The following is a 21,341-nucleotide window of genomic DNA, read 5'->3' on the forward strand; positions in this document are numbered from 1 at the left end:
GATGAAGCGAGTGTCTTCATGCACTTGGAACACACAGGCATCGAACCATATCGTAGGTTATAACGGTGAGGTTAAAACATTAGGAACACCTCTCATGGAGGAGACTGACCAGGGTAGTTTGCGAAGGTGTTCTAGCTCATGATTTTACGATTTGTCACACACCAGCACTACACACTAACACACACAACTCAAGCACACACACCACTACACACACACACACCACACTACACCACACAACACAGCACAAGCGACAGCACACACACTAAACAGAACAAATCCTCTAATATATTAGCACGCTCCTCGCGTATATGGGCCATGATGAGGGTAGGTGGCAGGTAGACTAAGCGGATAATGAGCAGTTGGTCAGTATGAACTGAGTAGAGATTGCTGTGTTGATCCCTGAGCCGGACTATGTGATAATAATCTGCGATGGTGGCTTTTGAGCAGGCCACATAACCCTAATGGGTTAGAGTCAAGTTCTGGATGTAAGAGCTCCCGTGCTAAATGCCCTAAAATGTAATGATCCATTTATACCCTATTGGCATGAGTTGACCGGCTTCACTTTCTTGTCCATGCCGATTTGCATATACTGGTTCTCAGAGCTGGGTGGTGGCTTGTGGGCCATCGGGAATGCTATGGCTAGTGAGATGAGTAGTGTGAATTTCCCAGTCGAACATGATGTTAGGGTTGCTGATGAGTAGGGGTGCTTGTCGTTCACCCGGTTGCTATTTCCCTGCCACTTGCTTACAATACCTAAAGGCTAAATCTATGGTGGATGGTCGAGGTGTTGTACAACTCTTGGGGCAGAACAACATATTTTTACCTTGTCAGCTCAGGGATTCAATCTTGCAACCTTTCGGTTACTAGTCCAACGCTCTAACCACTAGGCTACCTGTGTGTGTGTGTGTGTAATAAGCTCTTAAAGTCAGTAATTGGTATGCAGTTATGTGTTGCTTATTGGTTGTGTGTGGTGCATTGGCACAGAAACCTGTTGGTGGATATAATTATAAATACATTTAAATCTGATAATTGTCTGCAACCACCTCTGATGGTAGTGTAATGATACTGGCAGGGAGAGGGAGCTCATCCGTGGTGGTCGTGAACCCTCAACCTTCTGGCCTGTAGCCCTTCATGACATCGACAGTGCCACAAAAAATGTGGACAAGTCGATATCCATGTTTCTAAATGCAGGGTTGCTACAGTTATTGTTATTTGTGGTGGTAATGATGATTTGTGTTGTTAATTTGATGAGGGGGGAGAGTGTACACATTGAAAGTATTTTAAACATTGGGGAGGGGGGTGCATTTTTTTTATGACACCTCCAGTTGGACCATATTTCTCTCAGCTCCATGGAGAAATGTGTAGAATTGCAGGAAATTGCCTTAAAATACAAAATAATTCTCTACAATGCAAAGATTGGGCCTCTAAAATGTTCTCTAAAATTCATCCGTGCCGATGGGCGTACCGCGCCCACCACCTAAGCCCTTTTTTGATCCAGAAAAACCCTGGAGATGTTTTGTAACACATGCTATATGCACCACTAGACACGTGAACGAGCTAACAGAGGAGTATGGAATGATTGTTCACTGAAGGGCTTATTCATTCTGTGTGTACAGTATGTGTTGGAATAGGTGGACCGTTCCAGAGAGAAAATAGTGCAACACTACAACCCTAAGCAGAGAATATCACAACGGGTGTTACATTATCCCAAAAATTCACGAGGCTATTCTGAGTTACAGGCTGGTTTAACATATGGTGCTAAGCTGGATTTCGGTCCTTAATCAAATCTACAGTAAATGATGCTGGGGATTTTGAAAAGGTTGCTGCAGTGATTAGGCTTACACAAATGTAATTTCAGCAGGGAGAATATATCAGGAGCGCCAGTTACTATGCCAGCCATCATCCGCCCGGTTTGACAATTCATCTGCGTCAAAGCTTAGCTCATTTTCTGTAGTAATGTGTTTTCAATAGACCTAATGCCATTTGTGTTTGACATTTCAAAAAACACTATTAAATATCCAAGAGCCACACAATGGGCCAGACGGAATACCAGGACATGTACTGTGAGCATGAGCTGATCAACTGGCAAGTGTCTTCACTGACATTTTCAACCTCTCCCTGTCCGAGTCTGTAATACCAATATGTTTTAAGCAGACCACCATAGTCTCTGTGCCCAAGAACACTAAGGTAACCTACCTAAATGACTACTGACCTGTAGCACTCACGTTTGTAGCCATGAAGTGCTTTAATAAGGCTGGTCATGGCTCACATCAACACCATTATCCCAGAAACCTTAGACCCACTCCAATTTGCATACCGCACCAACAGATCAACAGATGATACAATCTCCATTGCACTCCACACTGCCCTTTCCCACCTGGACAAAAGGAACACCTATGTAAGAATGCTATTCACTGACTACAGCTCAGCATTCAACACCATAGTGCCCTCAAAGCTCATCAATAAGTTAAGAACCCTGGGACTAAACACCTCCCTCTGCAACTGGATCCTGGATTTCCTGACGGGCAGCCCCCAGGTGGTAAGGGTAGGTAACAACACATCTGCCACGCTGATCCTCAACACAGGAGCCTCTCAGGGGTGCGTGCTCAGTCCCCTCTTATACTCCCTGTTCACTCATGACTGTACGGCCAGGCATGACTCCAACACCATGATTAAATATGCTGATGACACAACAGTGGTAGGCCTGATCACCAACAACGACGAGACAGCCTATAGGGAGGAGGTCAGAGACCTGGCCATGTGGTGCCAGGACAACAACCTCTCCCTCAATGTGATCAAGACAAAATAGATGATTGTGGACTACAGGAAAAAGAGAACCAATCAGGCCCCCATTCTCATCGACCGGGCTGCAGTGGGGCAGGTTGAGAGAGTGTCCACATCACCAACAAGTTTCCTGCCATCCAGGACCTCTATACCAGGCGGTGTCAGAGGAAGGCCCTAAAAATTGTCAAAGACTCCAGCCACCCTAGTCATAGACTGTTCTCTCTGCTACCGCACAGCAAGCGGTACCGGAGCGCCAAGTCTAGGTCCAAGAGGCTTCTAAACAGCTTCTACCCCCAAGCCATAAGACTCCTGAACATCTAGTCAAAATGGCCTAGCCCTGACAATTTGCAAGTGCCCCCCCCCCCCTCCCTCTTTACACCACTGATACTCTCTGTTGTCATCTATACATAGTCACTTTAATAACTCTACCTACATGTACATACTATCTCAAATAACCCCTGTGCCCCCGCACATTGACTCTGTATCGGTACCCCCATGTATATAGTCTCGCTATTGTTATTTCACTGCTGCTCTTTAATTACTTGTTACTTTTATCTCTTATTCTTATCCGTATTTTTTAAAACTGCATTGTTGGTTAGGGGCTCGTAAGTAGGCATTTCACTATAAGGTCTACACCTGTTCTATTCGGCGCATGTGACTAATAACATTTATTTGATTTGATTTGTATTGGATGACCTACTGTGCAACAAATGTGACAATAATATTATAACATGTCAACTGTTCATTTGTGCCAGAGATAATGTGATGAGCCAAAAGCATCCGATAATAGAGCACCATTAATGATGCCTCTCGCACAATCAGTCTTTCTTCTACCTCTTTCTCCCTCTCGTATGATCGACTTCTTTCTACCTCACAAACACAGCCCACTCCACAAAAACTCTTCTTTTATCTGACACCTACACACTCTTTGTGTGCAAAGCTTCAATATGCTTTGTGCACAGTCCCATTCACAACCCCTTCCATCTTTCTCCATCTTACAATATCTATTCCAAGAAACACCATTTCACTCGTGCTTTTCACCTCTCTCCTCTTCTCTCCCTCCCTCTTTCTCTATGTATTGCTGTGAGGTTGAGGGTCTTGGTGAGGTCGGTGAGAGAGATGAAGTGCATGGTGGGAAGATTAATGTGTTCAGACCACGCAGTTGATCTCAGGAGGCCGTCTGAAGGTGGTGGTCAGGGTAAGCACTATCCCAGACTCCCACAGTAAAGTCCACACTCAAGGTCACCCAATAAAGAAGAAGAGAGGGGCTGCAGGTTTGAGGAAAAAGAGAGCAGTAGTGGGGCTAGAGTGGAGGCTGGAGCAAGGACACTCCTTGCTCCAGCCTCTAACACACACAGTCATGAACACACACAAATCCAAACAAAAGGTGAGTGCGAATTAAGATGTGAGTATATGAACATCACACAAAGTTCACCAGTGGTCAACCACCACCCCTACACACACTTTCGTCTGACCTTGTAAAATAATTGTAGTTTATTTAAGGGACAAGCCTCCCATTAGTCCACCAGTGAAAAACATGTTCTGCTACGTTTAATCCTCTACGTATGCTAGGAGTCATCTCTTTACAGACATACAGGTTTACAGGGAAAACTAGTGAGCTAAAACTAGTGAGCTAATATTAAATTAACTTGGAGGACAGCAGAATACTGAGTAAAGGAAATAAATAATCTTAAGAAGAAAATTTTTCTGGTGGAAAATAATGGATACTGCCCAATTTGTCACTGAGTACCTGACTATGGGAGAAAAAACAAAATGGAGAGAGGGACTCTTCTGTTCCATTCTACTGTCCTGGGGCAGATGTACAGTAAATGCATGAACTAAAACGACTTTGTTCTCTCTACACAATGGCCAGAACTGAGTCTAACCGCATCCCTAAAGACCACTTTCTTGCAGATAACAGAACCCATTCAATAATACAGTATGACTGCTAGGTGGAAGCGGTTCTGCTGCACTCAACTGCACTTTCTTAATACTTCATAACAGTCTGGCAATGAGCACCATGAGCTCAGAAATGGGGGAACATATTTCTGCATGGACGAAAAGAGACAAGGCTGAGTGAATCCGTATGAAAAATATTTTCAAAGCAGAAGTACTGTACCCCTCAGTTTCACATGGTTCTAATTTTGGTGCTGGTGCACCTGCATACCCATGTGTGTTATGCTCACTGTTGTAGAAAATCATTATGTAACAACAGTATTGGACCTCTTCTCTGAAACTCATTGCTCCTTCTCAACAGCAGCACTGTGGGGTCTTGCAGAATCTACACACCGGGAGGCGGTCAACTTCTTTCTAAACTGGCAGAAGCTTTTGTTTCTGTTGAACAGATCCTCCTACTGATATGGTCCTTGGCGGTCCTTGGCAGCGCATGGCTGTGTTGGTGGTTGGATTAACCTTTTACTGCAGTGGGCACACAGAGTGACTCTTGGTAGTCTTAAACAAATCTACTTTGAAACAAAAGAATACACCTCACACACATGGTTATGGAATTTAAAAAAGAAGACACCTGTACCATGTCAGATATAGAGATGAAATGTATTCAATTTTGAGTCTGCGTCCCAATATTACACTTTATATACATCACAGAAGAAATATAACAAAACTGTTTGACATAGAAACACCAGATTTTCGGCGGGTTTTTGAAATAATGTTCATTAGTTATGAAATTATTAACAATATTAATAACATTCCACCCATGAGGCCACTAGGTAATCTGACTGCAGAAAATGGCACTGGACATGATGACATCCGCCCAGTGACTAACTGCTTTATGGGAGACACCAGGAAAAGGAGTACACTGAACTAATTGCACATATCCACCATGTGAATGGAAATGGGTAGGTAAATACTGTCAAAAATCCATTGTTGTTGTTGTTAAAACTCACTTGTCACTGAGCCTACAATCCAAAAGCAGGATTGCCTGCCTGCCAAAAAGCAATCTGTTCAGAGTCAACAATACATTTTCCCTGATGCAAATCTTAGAACAAAATAATAGCCTGCCCCACAGACAGAGAAACACAACTCCATATACACACTTTATTCACAAGCAAACACAGAAAACACTGACTAAACTAACACACGTTTGAACAGAACTAGCAATGTCACGCTAAGAATGCAGTGTACAGAGGGTTTGGCTGAAGAGGCAGGGGGTGTCCACATTCCAAGCAGCGCATAGTTGAACCGGTGCATTGTTGAGCTCCTTGAAGGTGGGGATGGGTGTGTTCTGAACTCTCTATTCTCTGTCCAGATGTTTCTTGTTGTCTGGCTCAGAGCAGAGGAGGGGGAGGGGATTACACAACTCTCACTCAGTACTCAGGCTGAGCAGGAAGTGGGAAGCAAAGGACCTCTTTAGCGAATGAAAGGGGAAAAAACATAACTGAGGAAAACACCAGACGAAAACACCACAGAGAGGGGCTGTGATCAGAATATGACAGACAAGACGAAGCCAACAACCAAAACAGACTTGGCTAAGGGTTACTGCTTTCAAATGAAAAGCATAGGAATGTCAAGATGTTTATAGGTCGACCGAGTTAATATCTATGGTATTACAACACTTCCTCAACAAATTCCCAGAGCTCAGTAGACATTGCTAATGGTTGCATCACACAAGTAATGCACTGTAGGTAAATCTCTGTCAATCTGTGTTGTTAAGTGGCAAGACTGCTCATAGTCAAAGGGAATCTCAGCATGCAGTACAGCATTGGCGTTTTGGGTAGAAACGTTGTTGTCCTAAGAGGCCTATATGGTGTCGGTAAATCTAAGTTGTGGACCGGGGCTGGTGTGGTTAAGGTAAATCTTTGTCTGCTAATGGAGGGTAAGTGCTTGTGGAGGGCCAGATGAGCTCTGAATGTCAGACAGAGGGACATGCATGATTTCACAGGAGAAAGCCACTAAAAGCTTCCTCTCAATCAGCCTCTCGCCACCTCTCCTCTCTCCCTTATGTTTTTTCCCCCAGGCAGGCGCTTTCAGCATGCATTCTAAATTGTTTCGCTCTCCTCCCTTCCCACTCTCGCTCTTTCATTATGCTAACGCCAAACTGGTGGCAGATTTAACTTTTTCTCCACATTTGTAAATGGGAAATGGGATTACCTGTTGTTATTTTTGCCCGGGCCCACTCCTGAGAAATTGGATTTACAGATACCATCAATCAAGGATGGACAGAACAACCTGTCTTTGTAACAGAAAACAAGGCTTTAGTCAATACTGTCTGAGAGAAAGGATTCCTTCCTATTCTCACCCATTAGTTATGAGTCCACACCAGTGGCGGTCGGTGCCGTTTAAGATGAGGGAGGACGATTGTTTCTTTTTTATGAGCTTTGCCTTATTTCTATTACAGCATGTTGGATGACTGTCATTCATATCCCATTCACCCAGTTCAATGTATCATCGATAGATTTAGGCTACTACATGATACTTGCATTTCCCCTGTACCCATCATGAGGTTGTTATAACCTAGCCTATGACTGAAAGTTTGCAATATAAGTGCACAGGTGGAGATACATTTTTGTAATCAAGGTGACAGACATTGACACATTCAATACCGCCTTGCACACTCTTGTCTGCATCTAACTGATATAGGGTGTACTCATTAGTCCAACAGTTGCAAACAAGTTAAATCTTTGTCTGCTAACGAGGATAAGTGCTTCTGGAGTGCCAGATGACCTCTGAATGGGACATGCATGATTTCACAAACAAGGTTCTATTGGACAAATCCAGGTATGTTTCTCCCCGTTTAGTTCCGTTTGCTTTAAGATTTTTTTTTCAACAGAATCGGCAGAATGAATACACCTCTCATCACACACAAACACAGTTCAGTTTAATAGCAGCCACATACAAACAGCATGATCCCTTTGATCGTTGTATAATTCCTTCTCACATCTACATACTCTCTTCCTCTCATCTTTTCCCTTTGCTTGTGGACTTCAGTGCACAACAAATCAAGAAAAAAACCTTTCCAAGCCAAACATTCATATCATAACCACTAATAGCTACACACAGCCTACATCATTGTCACCATATTAGATAACATTATAGTCAACATAGCTACTAGAACTAACGCTTTAGTGAACCCGCTACAATCATGCAGTAAAATGTATAGTCAGCAAGCAGTTTAGCAGTTACACTGGCAGGCCCCGGTGGCAATAAATTAGTCAAACTTCCTCGACTTGGAAGAGTTCCAGTGTCGGATAGCCATAGCCAGCTAGCTCACATAAACACCCAGCTCAAGTAGAGAGGGATGCTAAGTAGGCTAAAGTAGCTAGCTGCATTAGCTAGCTAAAAAATGATTACAAAATATGGCTAGCTTTCTTGCTCTCTCACTTGCTTTTCCTTGATTTTTGAAGAAATGAATTTGTTCAAAACTGTTGAATTGTCTTTCTCTTTGAGTGAACTACTCACCACATTTTATACACTGCAGTGTTAGCTAGCTGTAGCTTATGCTTTCAGTACTAGATGATACTAGATGCTTTCAGTACTTGATCCTTTGATTGGATGGACAACATGTCAGTTCATGCTATAAGCTTCTGATAGGTTGGAGAACGTCCTCTGGAACTTGTCATAATTACTGTGTAAGTCTATGGAAGGGGGTGAGAACCACAAGCCTCCTAGGTTTTGTATTGAAGTCAATGTACCCAGAGGAGAATGGAAACCAACTGTCCTCCGGCTACACCATGGTGCTACCCTACAGAGTGCTGTTGAGGCTGCTGTAGATCTTCATCGCAAAACAGTGTGTTTCAATCAATTATTTGGTGACGTGAATATATTTAGTATAGTTTTACATAAAAATGATAACTTTTTTTATGTTCCACTATTTAAAAAAATATTAAATTCTCTGAGGAGGAATGGTCCTCCCCTTCCTCCTCTGAGGAGACTCCACTGGTACTCACAAAGAAAGACTTGTTGATAAATGGTGAGCAAACTGCAACTAAACCACAATGAAAGTGAGATGGCTATCCAATGAAATGGACAATCATCTCAACAGATTACACCTCCATAACAGAGGATTGGAATAACCCACTGGAGATTTGAACATACACAGAATTCAGACTACCTTCCTCATCATCTTGGTGAATTGACAAAGTCCTGCAGTGCCAAGTAACAGCTATGCTTCATGTATCATTCAAGAGGTGGATTAGCTATATTAAAATGACTTGTCAGCTATCTGAAAACAGTCAAATGAGCTGATCTCTTCACTAACCCTGCACAACTTTATTCAAAGTTTCTCCAGCAGCAGGCTTCCTGTAGCCTCCAGTGGGATAGCAAGGCCAGTGTTTGCTCTGCACCCTCCAGAATGATGCTTTGCATCTGCCTGTTCTGACCCCGGAACATGGCCTTTGGGGGATTTGCCTAGTTGTCAGAAAGATGACGGATACACGTGGAATGGACAGAGGAAATCATAAACCATTTCCATAATCAACACTAGCACTGTGGTGAGGGGCAACAGATACAGGCAGAGCTCCAGAATTCTCTACAGTCTGGCTATTTAGTATAAAATAAACAATAGATAAAGACAGTAAGTGTTATTACACAGGTAATGTTCCCCAATGCTGGAAGGGTTGCCGACGAGTGAAAAAGTGTGGGAACGCCTGTATTATATTATGGAAAAGTAGGCTAGTACAATATTGACTAGTTTTACCACATGCTTGGATCATATTGAAAAAGGAAATGGTTTATTTTGAGACCATTTCAAGAAGGATAACCACAAATCCATTGGTGGGCTGGTGGCATACAAGTAGAGCTAAGATAGAGGGAGGGAAGATGATCCCTTCCTTCCACTCTGCGGTGTACTCAGCATGCTGTTCCGCTTTGTTTGCATGATTAACAAGAGAGTCAGCTGTGCAGCAGATCAATACCCACTGACTGGCCTTTTACGGAATTGTGTCTAATGTGGTAACCCTATCTCTGTGCCCTTCCTATTCCACAGCCAATTATGTGATAGGATCAATACAGGTCAGTAAAGGGGTATTGACGCTTTTGTTGGCGATGTTATGTAAGAGTGAGAAATCCATGGGCCCTGCATCCCAGAGATGTCTATAGAGTCTATAGTAAGTCACCACGAGGCAGTGTGTCACGGAGAGTGAATAATATATATTTCCTTGGGCATAGAGAGAAAATATGAAGCAGCTTATCTCTTCCCCAGCGAGGGGCTGCTGTAGCTGTAGTGGAGCTGGGAGAAGAGGAGGCATTTAGAATGAGATTGGGAACTTCTGTTCCTCTCCCTGCAGCACTATCCAGATCCTTATCAGATTCCTCCACCACCGCAGGATGCAGCCAGAATCCATCTACCACCACTACCAAAATCTGTCTGCTGTTGACAACAATACCGTACCAACAACGGCTAAACATTGAGTTGACAACAATGAAAACTTGATGCTGTCAGTCAGTCTTAGACATGTGATCAGAAAAATAACTTTCAGGAGAGGGTGGTCTGAGATGAACTTGTGTGTCAGGGAGCTGCAGGCGTCTGTTTTGTCGCTCCATACAGACAACGCTGTACCCTTCTCTCTCTCTTCTTCTCTGGTGCCCAAAAGAGCATGCTCTAAAAAAAAAGTAAGGCTTCATTCCCCAGCATGTCCATGCTAATAACCCACAACAAGCACCCTGCAGGAGCATTTTTTGAATCAATAAAGCTCCCCATAAACATGCTTCTGTCTCCCTCATCTCTCTCTCTGGTTTAGTAGGTTCTCATGTCACTAGTGATAAGGGTCGGATGGTCCTCTGCAGCCACACAATGCATCAGCTTTCTCCATATCATACCAGTCTCATTTGACCTTGGACTCTGGACACTTTGTGAATGACATGTTATTTATCCAAGAAGCAGAAACACAGTATGGAGGCTTTCACTATATCCAGAGTTGGTTCTCTAGGAGCCTTGGGCTTGGTCAGGGTGTATCCATTGACAACATGGAGAAAAGCTCTGTCTTCAGAATGACATGCTCTTTATTCAAGTAACAGAAACATAGTATGGATGCTTTACATGACATCACCTGCTTTTCCCCCTCCCTCCTTGTCACTTTGACTCCCTTATTCTGTTATGTGGAGTTCCCCACATTTCCAGTGAGCTCATATTGTAGACTACCACCATAGTGGTCCCTCAGGACTGTACAGAGAAGAATGAAGGAACTGATGAAATGTTCCAGCGCCAGCAGCCTCAATGAAGGATTTCAGCATTGTGCACAATAACTGACTGAGGATCAGATGCCCGGTCTAGCGAATGAACTCTTCCATCATGGGTGTTTTTGTCCTGAGTTGTGCGTTGATGAAAAACAGCAAATCATAATCTCAGAATAAAGCCTACCCCTATTCCCTCTTTTTCAAGCCCATACATTTTTGCTGGCAGAATCACAGCTGTGCGACCCAGGAAGTGTTCATAACGAGCTCCATTAGTGGTATTACCTACATCCGGCTGCCAGGGGGGTCAGACTAAATGAACAGATGAAATTACCCCAGAAGTAATGAGGGTTAACGACAATCCCCCACACCAGAGTGGTCCCAAGGGAAGCAGAAATTAAGCTGCCCTGAAGTTGGAATTGGTAGGTGGGCTGGGATTCTCCATGTCATGTTTCAGTTCACATCCTTACCTTTGATTTCAGCCATCACAACAATTCCAAAATACGGCCGGCCAATTCCAAAACACAGCCGACAGATGCCTATGGCGGCAGATTTACGAGGTCTGCATTTTCTGAGCTAAACTGACCAAGACGCACCTCCAACAACAACACATAAAACTTCACATAATTCTGCTTAATAACAATCTCTCTCAACCAGTGGCATATGGGCTATTTACGTGAGCACTGATACCGCCCTGTGATAAACAGTGCCCACTCTGTCAAATGCAGGGGCACAAAATATTTTGCTTGTCCATCCCCAGCACGCCTCTCCAGGGTGCTGTTGGAGAGACACATCGCTTCCGCGCGCCACCATCCTTCCGTCAATAAAATAATTTTACATAAATCATGTAGCAGATAAAGGATATGGTAGAAAGAGTATGTGGACTTTTCTGTAGTCTACAGGCAGGAGATAAAATGTGTGACAATGTAATGAGATGGACACTTTTTACACCATGCAGGTTTCTCTGATCAAATAGCCTAACCTCAATGGCGGTCAATCGAATAAAAAATGCGCTGTGATGTTAACAAACATATCATTAAAAACAGGACAGGTCAAAGCAAAATGGACAATATGGAATGGACAATCACAACTGTTGTCCAGGAGTTTCACCCCATTGTCATGATCAGTGGTTTCAAGTTTGTATCTGTACATTTTGACAAGCTGATCATAGCGAAAAATAAAATACTTCTGGATTTCCCGCTATGTAAACACATTGCAAACAGGCTCACGATAACTCCTGATAAAGTTAGGTAGCTGATATTCAGAGCTTAAATAACCAAATTGAATAGTCATAGGAATCAGGACTAATAAAGCCAATGCAGCAGCCTGTTTTACAAACGGTGGGCCTACCACACGGATGGGCATTCATAAAATTCCTTTGTGGGCGACAGGGTAGCGTTTCCATGGCGGCGAGCTTTACACCACTCTAGCCAATGCTCGGCATTGTCCCGTGGTGATCTTAGGCTTGTGTGCGGCTGCTCAGCCATGGAAACCCATTTCATGAAGCTTCCGACGAACAGTTCTTGTGCTGACGTTGGTTCCAGAGGCAGTTTGGAATTCGCTAGTGAGTGTTGCAAACATGGACAGACAATTTTTACGCGCTACATCACTCGGCAGTCCCGTTCTGTGAGCTTGTGTGGCCTTCCACTTTATGGCTGAGCCACTTCATAATAACAGCACTTAATGTTGCCTGGGGCAGCTCTAGCAGGGCAAGGATTCCAAAGCAGGGATTTCAAAGCTTGCAGGGACAAAGCTTTGGAGGAAATATAATTTTGTTTGTGTATGTTATGTTTGTTTGTATATAGGGAACTCAAGAGGCAATACATGTAATAGAAGATGAGTGATTGACAGCCCTATCTAGCAAAGATATATAAATATCCTGTATCCAACATGCACAATCCAGTGTAAACAGTGGTAGATACAGAAACGGGAAATTTATCTAACATAAAACTAAAGACTGGACAAAGAATACAGGTGTTTACACCATCCACCACTGTATATAAATGGAGAGAAATAAGCTCCATTTGTGTGAGTGGAAGCGTCAGCCTCAGTGTGTTCTCTAAAGCCCAGTGGAGTGTTGAGAGACACCCTCACTGCTCTGAGAGGAGCAGAGACACAGCCCTAGGGCTAGGCGAGCAGTAAAGCAGTCTAAACAGGTACAGCACAAACACAGTCATCCTAAAGGCATTTGAAGCTACCTCACTGCCAGTGAAAAAAAGGAAAAAGAAAACATTGGAAGAACAATACACAGAAGGCATCAGATAGCACACCTCAGTCTCTCTCTTTCAGACAGAGCCTATGGCGAGATATTCAGAATACACAAAAGCTTGTGATGATCTCAGCTCCACCACCAAACACACAATGCTCATGAGGTATTTTACATGTTTACCTTGAGTGTGTGTTAAAAAGATATTAGACTAGGCCTAGCTTAAAACAACAAGTATTCTAAGGCAGCAGCCTCATCTGTTGAGATTCAAACCAAGGTCAGTGAAACACAATAATTTATATTCCTTGAGTGAAACTGGTATAAATCATGAGAGCACAAAGAAGGCAGAAGAGCACTGAATGGTTAAATCACAAATACAGCATTCATTACAACTGGACAATAGTAAATAAAGAGGGTTATGTATGTGTTTTTAGGTGAGACTGATAATACGAGTAGTATGGCTGTGGGTTTAGCAAACATTATAAATAGGCAATGAAGAATTCTTATTATTATACATTTGGCACAAATGTTCATCGTGACATCTTCCACAAGTGTCACAGTGTTCCATCCAGCCCTTATTTTGTTCTGAGGGGATAATAAGAAGCATACACACTACCACCCCTGACATCACTTTGCCTCTACATTATCATCATCATAACAGAAAATAGGTCTTTAGGATATGGTGATCAAAGATAATTTGTAAGTCATGTTCTGAGACAGAATCAGGTAGCACTTGGAGCTGTTGAGTGATACAGCTTTCATAAAGAGCCAAAAGTGTAATGGCCTCCCTCACTTCCCATTCGTTTGGCAGTGATGTGGTGAATTTGTATGTCCTTTGCATTAAAGCACAGAGAACACACACTGACCTTTTCCATGTCATAAATCACAACCCCCTGTTCTGCTGCCAGGATTTTGCTTAACCCAATTTGTCACAGAGGAGCCCCTCTCTCACCCACTCTCACTGCAGCCTCACACTGGGGCTGTGACACGGGATTGGTGGGCATATCGAAGTGTCACACGTAGCCCACGAGCTACAGAATAGGGCTTGGTGATATGGCCTAAAAATCATATCAATCAAATGTATTTATAAAGCCCTTTTTACATCAGACGATGTCAAAGTGCTGTACAGAAACCCAGCCTAAAACCCCAAACAGCAAGCAATGTAGAAGGACGGTGGTTAGGAAAAACACCCAAGAAAGGCCAGAACCTAGGAAGAAACCTAGAGAGGAACCAGGCTCTGCGGGGTGGCCAGTCCTCTTCTGGCTGTGCCGAGTGGAGATTATAACAGAACATGGCCAAGATGTTCAAACGTTCATAGATGACCTGCAGGGTCAGATAATGATAATAACAGTGGTTGTAGAGGGTGCAACAGGTCAGCACCTCAGGAGTAAATGTTAGTTGGCTTTTCATAGCCGATCATTCAGAGTTAGAGACAGCAGGTGCATATCTCAATTTATTCAAACATAGGCGATTCACGATATATACTCACCGGACAGTGTATTAGGTAGACCACCCCATTCATGAAAATGGATCGCTCCTACAGACAGTAAGTTGTGTGGTCGTGGCTTGCTATATAAAGCAGGCAGAGGTCAAAGGAGAATGGAAAGAATGGTGCAAGCTAACAGGCGAGCCACAAACAGACAAATAACGGAACAGTACAACAGCGGTGTACAGAACAGCATCTCGTAACGCACAACTCGTTGATCCATGTCACGGATTGGCTACTGCAGCAGACGACCACATCGTGTTCCACTCCTATCAGCTAAAAGCAAGAAGCAGCAGCTCCAGTGGGCACGCATCATGCTGATTGCAGAATCAGGATTTGGTGTAAGCAGCATGAGTCCATTGCTCCATCCTGCCTGGTGTCAACAGTACAGGCTGGTGGCGGTGGTGTAATGGTGTGGGGAATGTTTTCCTGGCACATGTTAGGTCCCTTGATACCAATTGATACATTGTTGCTGACCTCAAACCTATAGAGCATCTTTGGGATAAGATGAAACGGGCTGTTCACAGCATGAATGTACTGCCGTCCAATCTGAAGCAACTGCGTGATGCTATCACATCAGCATGGACCAACATCCCTGTGGAATATTTCCGACACCTTGTAGAATCCATGCCCCGAAGAATTAAGTCTGTTCTGGATGCAAAAGGGGGTCTGACCCGGTACTAGATGGGTGGACCTAATAAACTGGACGGTGAGTGTATTCTCAATTTTGTTTGTCTTTTCTCTAAATAAGCTTTGTTGCACAATTAAAAGTAAAATAGACTGCATTTCAAACAGTCAGCAATAATCTAGTGAATTCAGGTGAAATTATACCGAGGCTAAATATATGCCTTCCACAAAATGTCATTATTTTATTGAAATAGTTGAACCTGCTTTTTTGCAATAATCACTGATCTGGGTTTCAAATCGGTCTATGAATATCCCCGATTTGTTCCAAATTCAACCAGAACCATATATAATGCACATTCCCTAATACTGACTAACTTCTTGTAGCAGGCATTATAGAAAATGAACACAGGTCTCATAAACAATCTCTCAAGTACAAGCCCACGTGCTAGTGAGTAGCCAGCTAATCTTTGTATTTCAAGTTTAACCAACTTGGATCTATGTGTTAGCTAACAAGGTAGAACAGTTGAATTTATATGAACACACTCTTCTGTCCATCTCCAACTGTTTGAATGCCATGCTAGCCTGTCCACTTTGTTTGGATGTTGAAATCAATTGGCCTACCTAATTTCTCAGAATGAGAGTGAGTTGCCAATTCCTTATATAATTTTGTTGTATGCTTATTGCACATTTAAAAACACAGAGTAGACAGCTAGTATAACAGTATTTTGCTAAAATGCTGTTAGCGGTACATGGTACCGCAATGCCACGCGACAAACTGAGCATTAATTTTCTAGAATCAATGTTCATTGATACTCCCGTTTTAGTAGTCTGCTCTGCGCACAATTTGAGGAGTTGAGACATAAAAAGGGTATCCTTAGAAAGATTAACTTCTCCTCTTATTACAGTAAAATAATTTCTCAATCTGTTTCGGTGTCAATATGACCAATTCTGTTGGACCAAACCTCAAATGCTAATAGCGAGTTGAAATCGAGAGGAAGAAGTGTTCTCTCATCGCTCTTGTTGTGAGTGGCAAGGGGAGAGGCTTGGTGTGTGTAAAAAGAGAGGAAGAGGTGAAGCCAGAGGTTTCACTCTCGCCAAAAACTGTCCAAAATGAGCCCAATGCGTTTCTATGGGCTTATTTTGGACCTAAGCTTGTCACCTGCCTTCCCACCTTTGGACAACGACTCCCATTGTTAGGGCGGAGATATGAGCATCTCATCATTATATACACATCTCTGGTGTAAATGGGAAGGTGCACACAGCACAGAAGGAGCAAAGGAGTCAAGACCAAAAAGAGAACAAGTGGACATAAATGCTCTTAAAAATGTTTTTCAAGTGTGAGCATTGCACATGAAAGGGAGTTGGACAGGAAGAAACCTGTATGAACCCATCATCCATTTACTGTGGCTATTTTACTGATCTCTCACCATAACCAGTTGTTCAGTAGTCTTTTTAATCACAATCAAAATAGACCCACTTTCCATCCACTGAGCAAGTTGTGTAAACCTCAGATGGCCATGGTTAAGCACTTCCTCATTTTGGAATGGGCGACTGGGATGAGCTGTGATGACAATGTGGGGTGACACCATCTCTGAGGATGTAAGGCACACCACACACAGACACATTATCACCTGGAAGTGAGGAGGACTCATGTTATGATAAAGTCACTTTATATGCTGAGGTTAGTACTCCCCTTCAGTTCGCCAACTAAGCAGCACTTTGGCAGCAAGCCACATTCCAAAAGTGACTTAAGTTTGGCTTTTCCACCCACTCAATTGTGTTGATACAAAGCCATATTCCCTAAATGTCCCTCAACATCAAACCAACAAAGTCTTCCGCTTCAACACTCTCCAACCAGTCTCTTCCACTTTGCACCTGAGTCACAGAATAAAGGAAAACCAAATAGTTTGGTCTGACTGACCACTTGCCCTCTTCAGTATTACCACGGTTCTACCTAGACCCTGTGCTACCCAAGCCTTAGTAAATGTAGCACTGAACTACAAAAAGCTTCTGCTGCACTGCAGACACACCTCTCACTCACATGGCAATTACTCAATGTTTCTAAATGTAGCTTATGTTAGAATTATTTAATTCAATTAAAGTAACTGTCTAGTGAAAATCTCACTTTTAAAAGTTCATATTGTGTTAACTCATACCCAAATAATGTTGTTGACTTGTCCTATACTCATATTTGTGGCCAAAGCATAAATTGGAAGAAAAAAAAACACTTTCAAAAACACACCTTAAACTAAACAAAAATACTTGCTATTTCCTCAGAGGATGAGCTGGCCAATCAGCGGTCTGCTCACATTAATTTGGTTATTGACCGGTATACGCCCACACATTATGTTGTTGGGGTACGCCCACACCATTCCAACACAGAAAATATGCTTTTCAACATATTTAATTGCCATTTTTGGGAAGGCAATCAATTTCACTTATATGGTAAGTTATTATAGGTCATATGTCATAGAAATCTGGAAACACTTTAAACATGCAATACAATGGTATGGCCCGTGTGTTGTGGAGAATATCTGGAACTATCACAAGTGCTCAACAGTGACACCCATTGGGCCCCAAGAAAGTACAGGTTGGCACCAAACTGTACAGTACCTCTTCCTCCTGTACTGTTGTGGACTGTGTAACTGTTGCATGATTATTGAATGTGAACACTGTGCTGATTGCACTCAGAATAACTATTTATGCATGTAAAGAATGTTTCAAAAACCACTTGCACCGAGGGCAGATTAACCATTCACCATGAATATCAGTGTAATGACACTGACATAACTGCTGTGGGTAATTGACAACAAATAGCCCCTGAAAGACACCTTGACATACCTGTGACATTTGGGGTCTGAAGTTGATCTCCTTTAGGTCCACAGACCCCGGTGAGAGGTTGTGCAACATTTGGCACAAGAGCACTCCGTCTCGTAGCGCCTGTGCCAAGTCGAACACGGCCGCAGAAGGCCACACGACCCGGTGGTTTGGGGGCAAAACTTTGCAGTCTATCAACCACCGCCCGCATTGCCGCCACTCTTCCATGTCGGCTTGGGGGGTGCGTTCCACACTCAAATTCGACAGCCGCCTCCGTGGGCAAAATTCAGCCGCTTCCAGTGCGCAACCGAAGCAATCCTTCCACCAGTGTTAAAATCCAAATTTCAATTAAAATGTGATTAGTTGTATTATTTTCCCATGTATTAACGAAACTAATAACTTTACAATTATGGTAAAATAGTGTTCTACTTTAGTGTCCGATTAAGTTTATATAATTGGCTCCAGCTCACAATATGTCCAGCTCTGTTCAAATAGGCTATGTCCAGTGGAGCAGTTAGAACATGTCCAGCTCAGTCTTTTGAACAAGTGACGTGAGTTTCTGACCATAACATTCAGAAGTTGACGACACTAAATCAACACGATGTAATGTGTAAATTACCTTCTGAATAAACAGACCAATGTGAACTACCGGGAAAACAATTTCCTTTTCTTCATTCTCGAAGTTGATTTTGCATATCCAGAAGGTGTTAGAACTCAGTTCATAATCCAGATTGTAGGCTAAACGTTTAAATCATAGATAGGCTATTGGGAATAATAATGCCCCAATGTCTTCTTTGCTTGTGTATTAAAGCCTACCAAATTTCAATGTTGAACCTATCATGCAAGCTTGCTGTCCAAAACCGTTGTCTCCGGAAAAAAATGACTTTGAACAGCTGAGACAATCAGTTCTGACACTCAGTATAGAGCGACATACCATTGTATTTTGCGTAACTACCCAGAGTTTCTGGTTGTTCAGAGTTTCTCTATACAATTTCCTATGCTGCTCTGATAGATAACAATTACATTTCAATGTAAAACACCATGATAAATCAAATGTATTTTCTTACGATGCCCCACTCAACATTCAGCCTATCCACAATGCACTCGAAAACATATTTCACTAACTCCAACAGAAACATGTCCAGGAGGGAAAAAATCACGTTCTCGTCATTCTCAGAATACCAAACACCAACTTTAATGGAAAGAAACGTTTAAAAATGCCCCAATAAACCGTTTCTATGTTCTTTCTTGTTCCCCCTCCGCGTTTTTTTGTTACGGATTGTGGTGTTCTGCAGTCCCTCTACTCCCCGCCGCGCTATTCCGAAGGTTTGAGAGAAAGCGTGAACGCGCTTGGCTGTAGAGAGGGCGGCGATGTTGAACGTGGGTTCAGTTGGTTCTGGTTACGCACGCTCACGTGTGGGAATGATTGTAATGCACATTTTAAGAAAGTTGAAGCTCATTTACTGCATTTCGATACAATTTAAAAACTCTTAAATGTTATTTGGAGAACTGCAAAAACAAGCAAAAATGTATATAATGTTATTCATAAAAAGGGATCTTTTAGCAGAAAAAATGTTTTTTTTTAACAAAAGGTAGATAAATACGTTTGCTTTACGGAACCTGTTTTTGTTGTTGCAGTTTTAAAACTGCAATTCTACACATTTTGCAATTACTTTTGCCATGTTAATATGATATCTGAGTGACAGTGACTAACTAAATCAATGGGGGCCACCTGGAGGTCAGGGCCCCTTCAGCCATGATTACTACATTTACATTATAGTAATTTAGCAGTTAGTGCATTCATCTTAAGATAGCTAGGTGCGGACAACCACATATCACAGGCATAGAAAGTACATTTTTCCTCAATGTTGTAGATATCAGTAACGTCAGAGCTAGAAGGGGGGAAGGGGTCAAGTGCAAGTGCTGTTTAAGTTTTGTGTGTGTGTGTGTGTGTTGGCGGGAGTTGAGGTGAGGAGGGTTTATTTTGCTGTTCCGTAGGTAAGCACCATGGTCTTGTAGCGGATGCGAGCTTCAACTGGAAGCCAGTGGAGAGAGCGGAGGAGCGGGGTGACGCGAGAGAACTTGGGAAGGTTGAAAACCAGGCAGGCTACAGTGTTCTGGATAAGTTCCAGGGATTTGATGGAAGAAGCGGGACCACCCAGCCAACAGCGAGTTGCAATAGTCCAGACGGGAGAAGACAAGTGTCTGAATTAGGACCTGTGCCGCTTCCTGTGTGAGGCAGGGTTGCACTCTACAGATGTTGTTGAGCATGAACCTGCAGGAGCGAGTCACTGCTTTGATGTTTGCAAAGAACGACAGGGTGTTGTCCAGGGTCACGCCAAGGTTCTTTGCACTCTGAGAGGGCGACACTGTGGTGTTGTCAACCGTGATGGAGAGGTCTTTGAGTGGGCAGGCATTCCCCGGGACGAAGAGCAGCTCCGTCTTGTCGAGGTTGAGCTTGAGGTGGTGGGCTGACATCTAAGTTGAGATATTGGCCAGGCACGCAGAGATGCGTGTCACCACCTGGGTGTCAGCAGGGTGGAAAGAGAAAAGTAGTTGAGTGTCATCCACATAGCAATGATAAGAGAGATCATGTGAGGATATGACAGAGCCGAGTGACTTGGTGTATAGAGAGAAGAGGGACTAGAACCGAGCCCTGGGGGACACCAGTACTGAGAGTATCTGGTGCAGACACAGATCCTCTCCACGTCACCTGGTAGGAGTGGCCTGACAGCTAGGATGCAATCCAAGAATGTGCAGAGCCTGAGACGCCCAGCTCTGAGAGGGTGGCGAGGAGGATCTGATGATTCAGTGTCGAAGGCAGCAATAGATCTAGGAGGATGAGAACAGAGGAGAGTCAGCTTTGGCAGTGCGGAGAGCCTTGGTGACACAGAATAGAGCAGTCTCGGTTAAGTGACCCGTCTTGAAGCCTGACTGGTTCGGGTCAAGATAGCTGGCTAGACTAACTAAACTAATTTACCAATCTAAAATAGTTTAAAGATGCAATATGTAACTTTTTGGGGAACCCGACAAAATTCACATAGAAATGTGACTTATAGAGTTGTCATTCTCATTGAAAGTAAGTCTATGAAGCGGCAGACCTGTTGTTTTATGTGCCCTATTTCTATGCTTCCCGTTCTTAAGTTTCATTTGTGTTTCTTTAACTTTCGGTTTTGATACACCAGCTTCAAACAGCTGAAAATACAATATTCTTGGTTATGGAATAGATATTTCACAGCGGTTTAGATGGTACAATGATTCACTACACTATACTTGCTTGTTTTGTCACATAAA

General features: G+C 43.0%; 1 protein-coding gene across 8 annotated transcripts in view; it reads right to left on the minus strand.

Annotated features, from left to right (window-relative positions):
- Nucleotides 1-20,731, minus strand: part of LOC111961547 (guanine nucleotide exchange factor VAV2-like) — a 228,801-nt gene extending 208,070 nt beyond the window's left edge. For 3 of the 8 annotated variants that reach the window (XM_023983916.2, XM_070441952.1, XM_070441950.1), the window contains exon 1: nt 18,072-20,725. In XM_023983916.2, coding sequence (XP_023839684.1) covers nt 18,072-18,275 — 204 coding nt within the window. In that variant the 5' untranslated portion in view covers nt 18,276-20,725. Of the gene's footprint in view, nt 1-18,071 lie in introns of all 8 variants that reach the window. The other 5 variants (XM_070441944.1, XM_070441941.1, XM_070441955.1 and 2 more) reach the window with 3 other exon arrangements.
- Nucleotides 20,732-21,341: the final 610 nt, after the last annotated feature.

The sequence above is a fragment of the Salvelinus sp. IW2-2015 genome, linkage group LG4q.1:29 (assembly GCF_002910315.2).
Source record: "Salvelinus sp. IW2-2015 linkage group LG4q.1:29, ASM291031v2, whole genome shotgun sequence".
Classification (NCBI taxonomy): Eukaryota; Metazoa; Chordata; class Actinopteri; order Salmoniformes; family Salmonidae; genus Salvelinus; species Salvelinus sp. IW2-2015.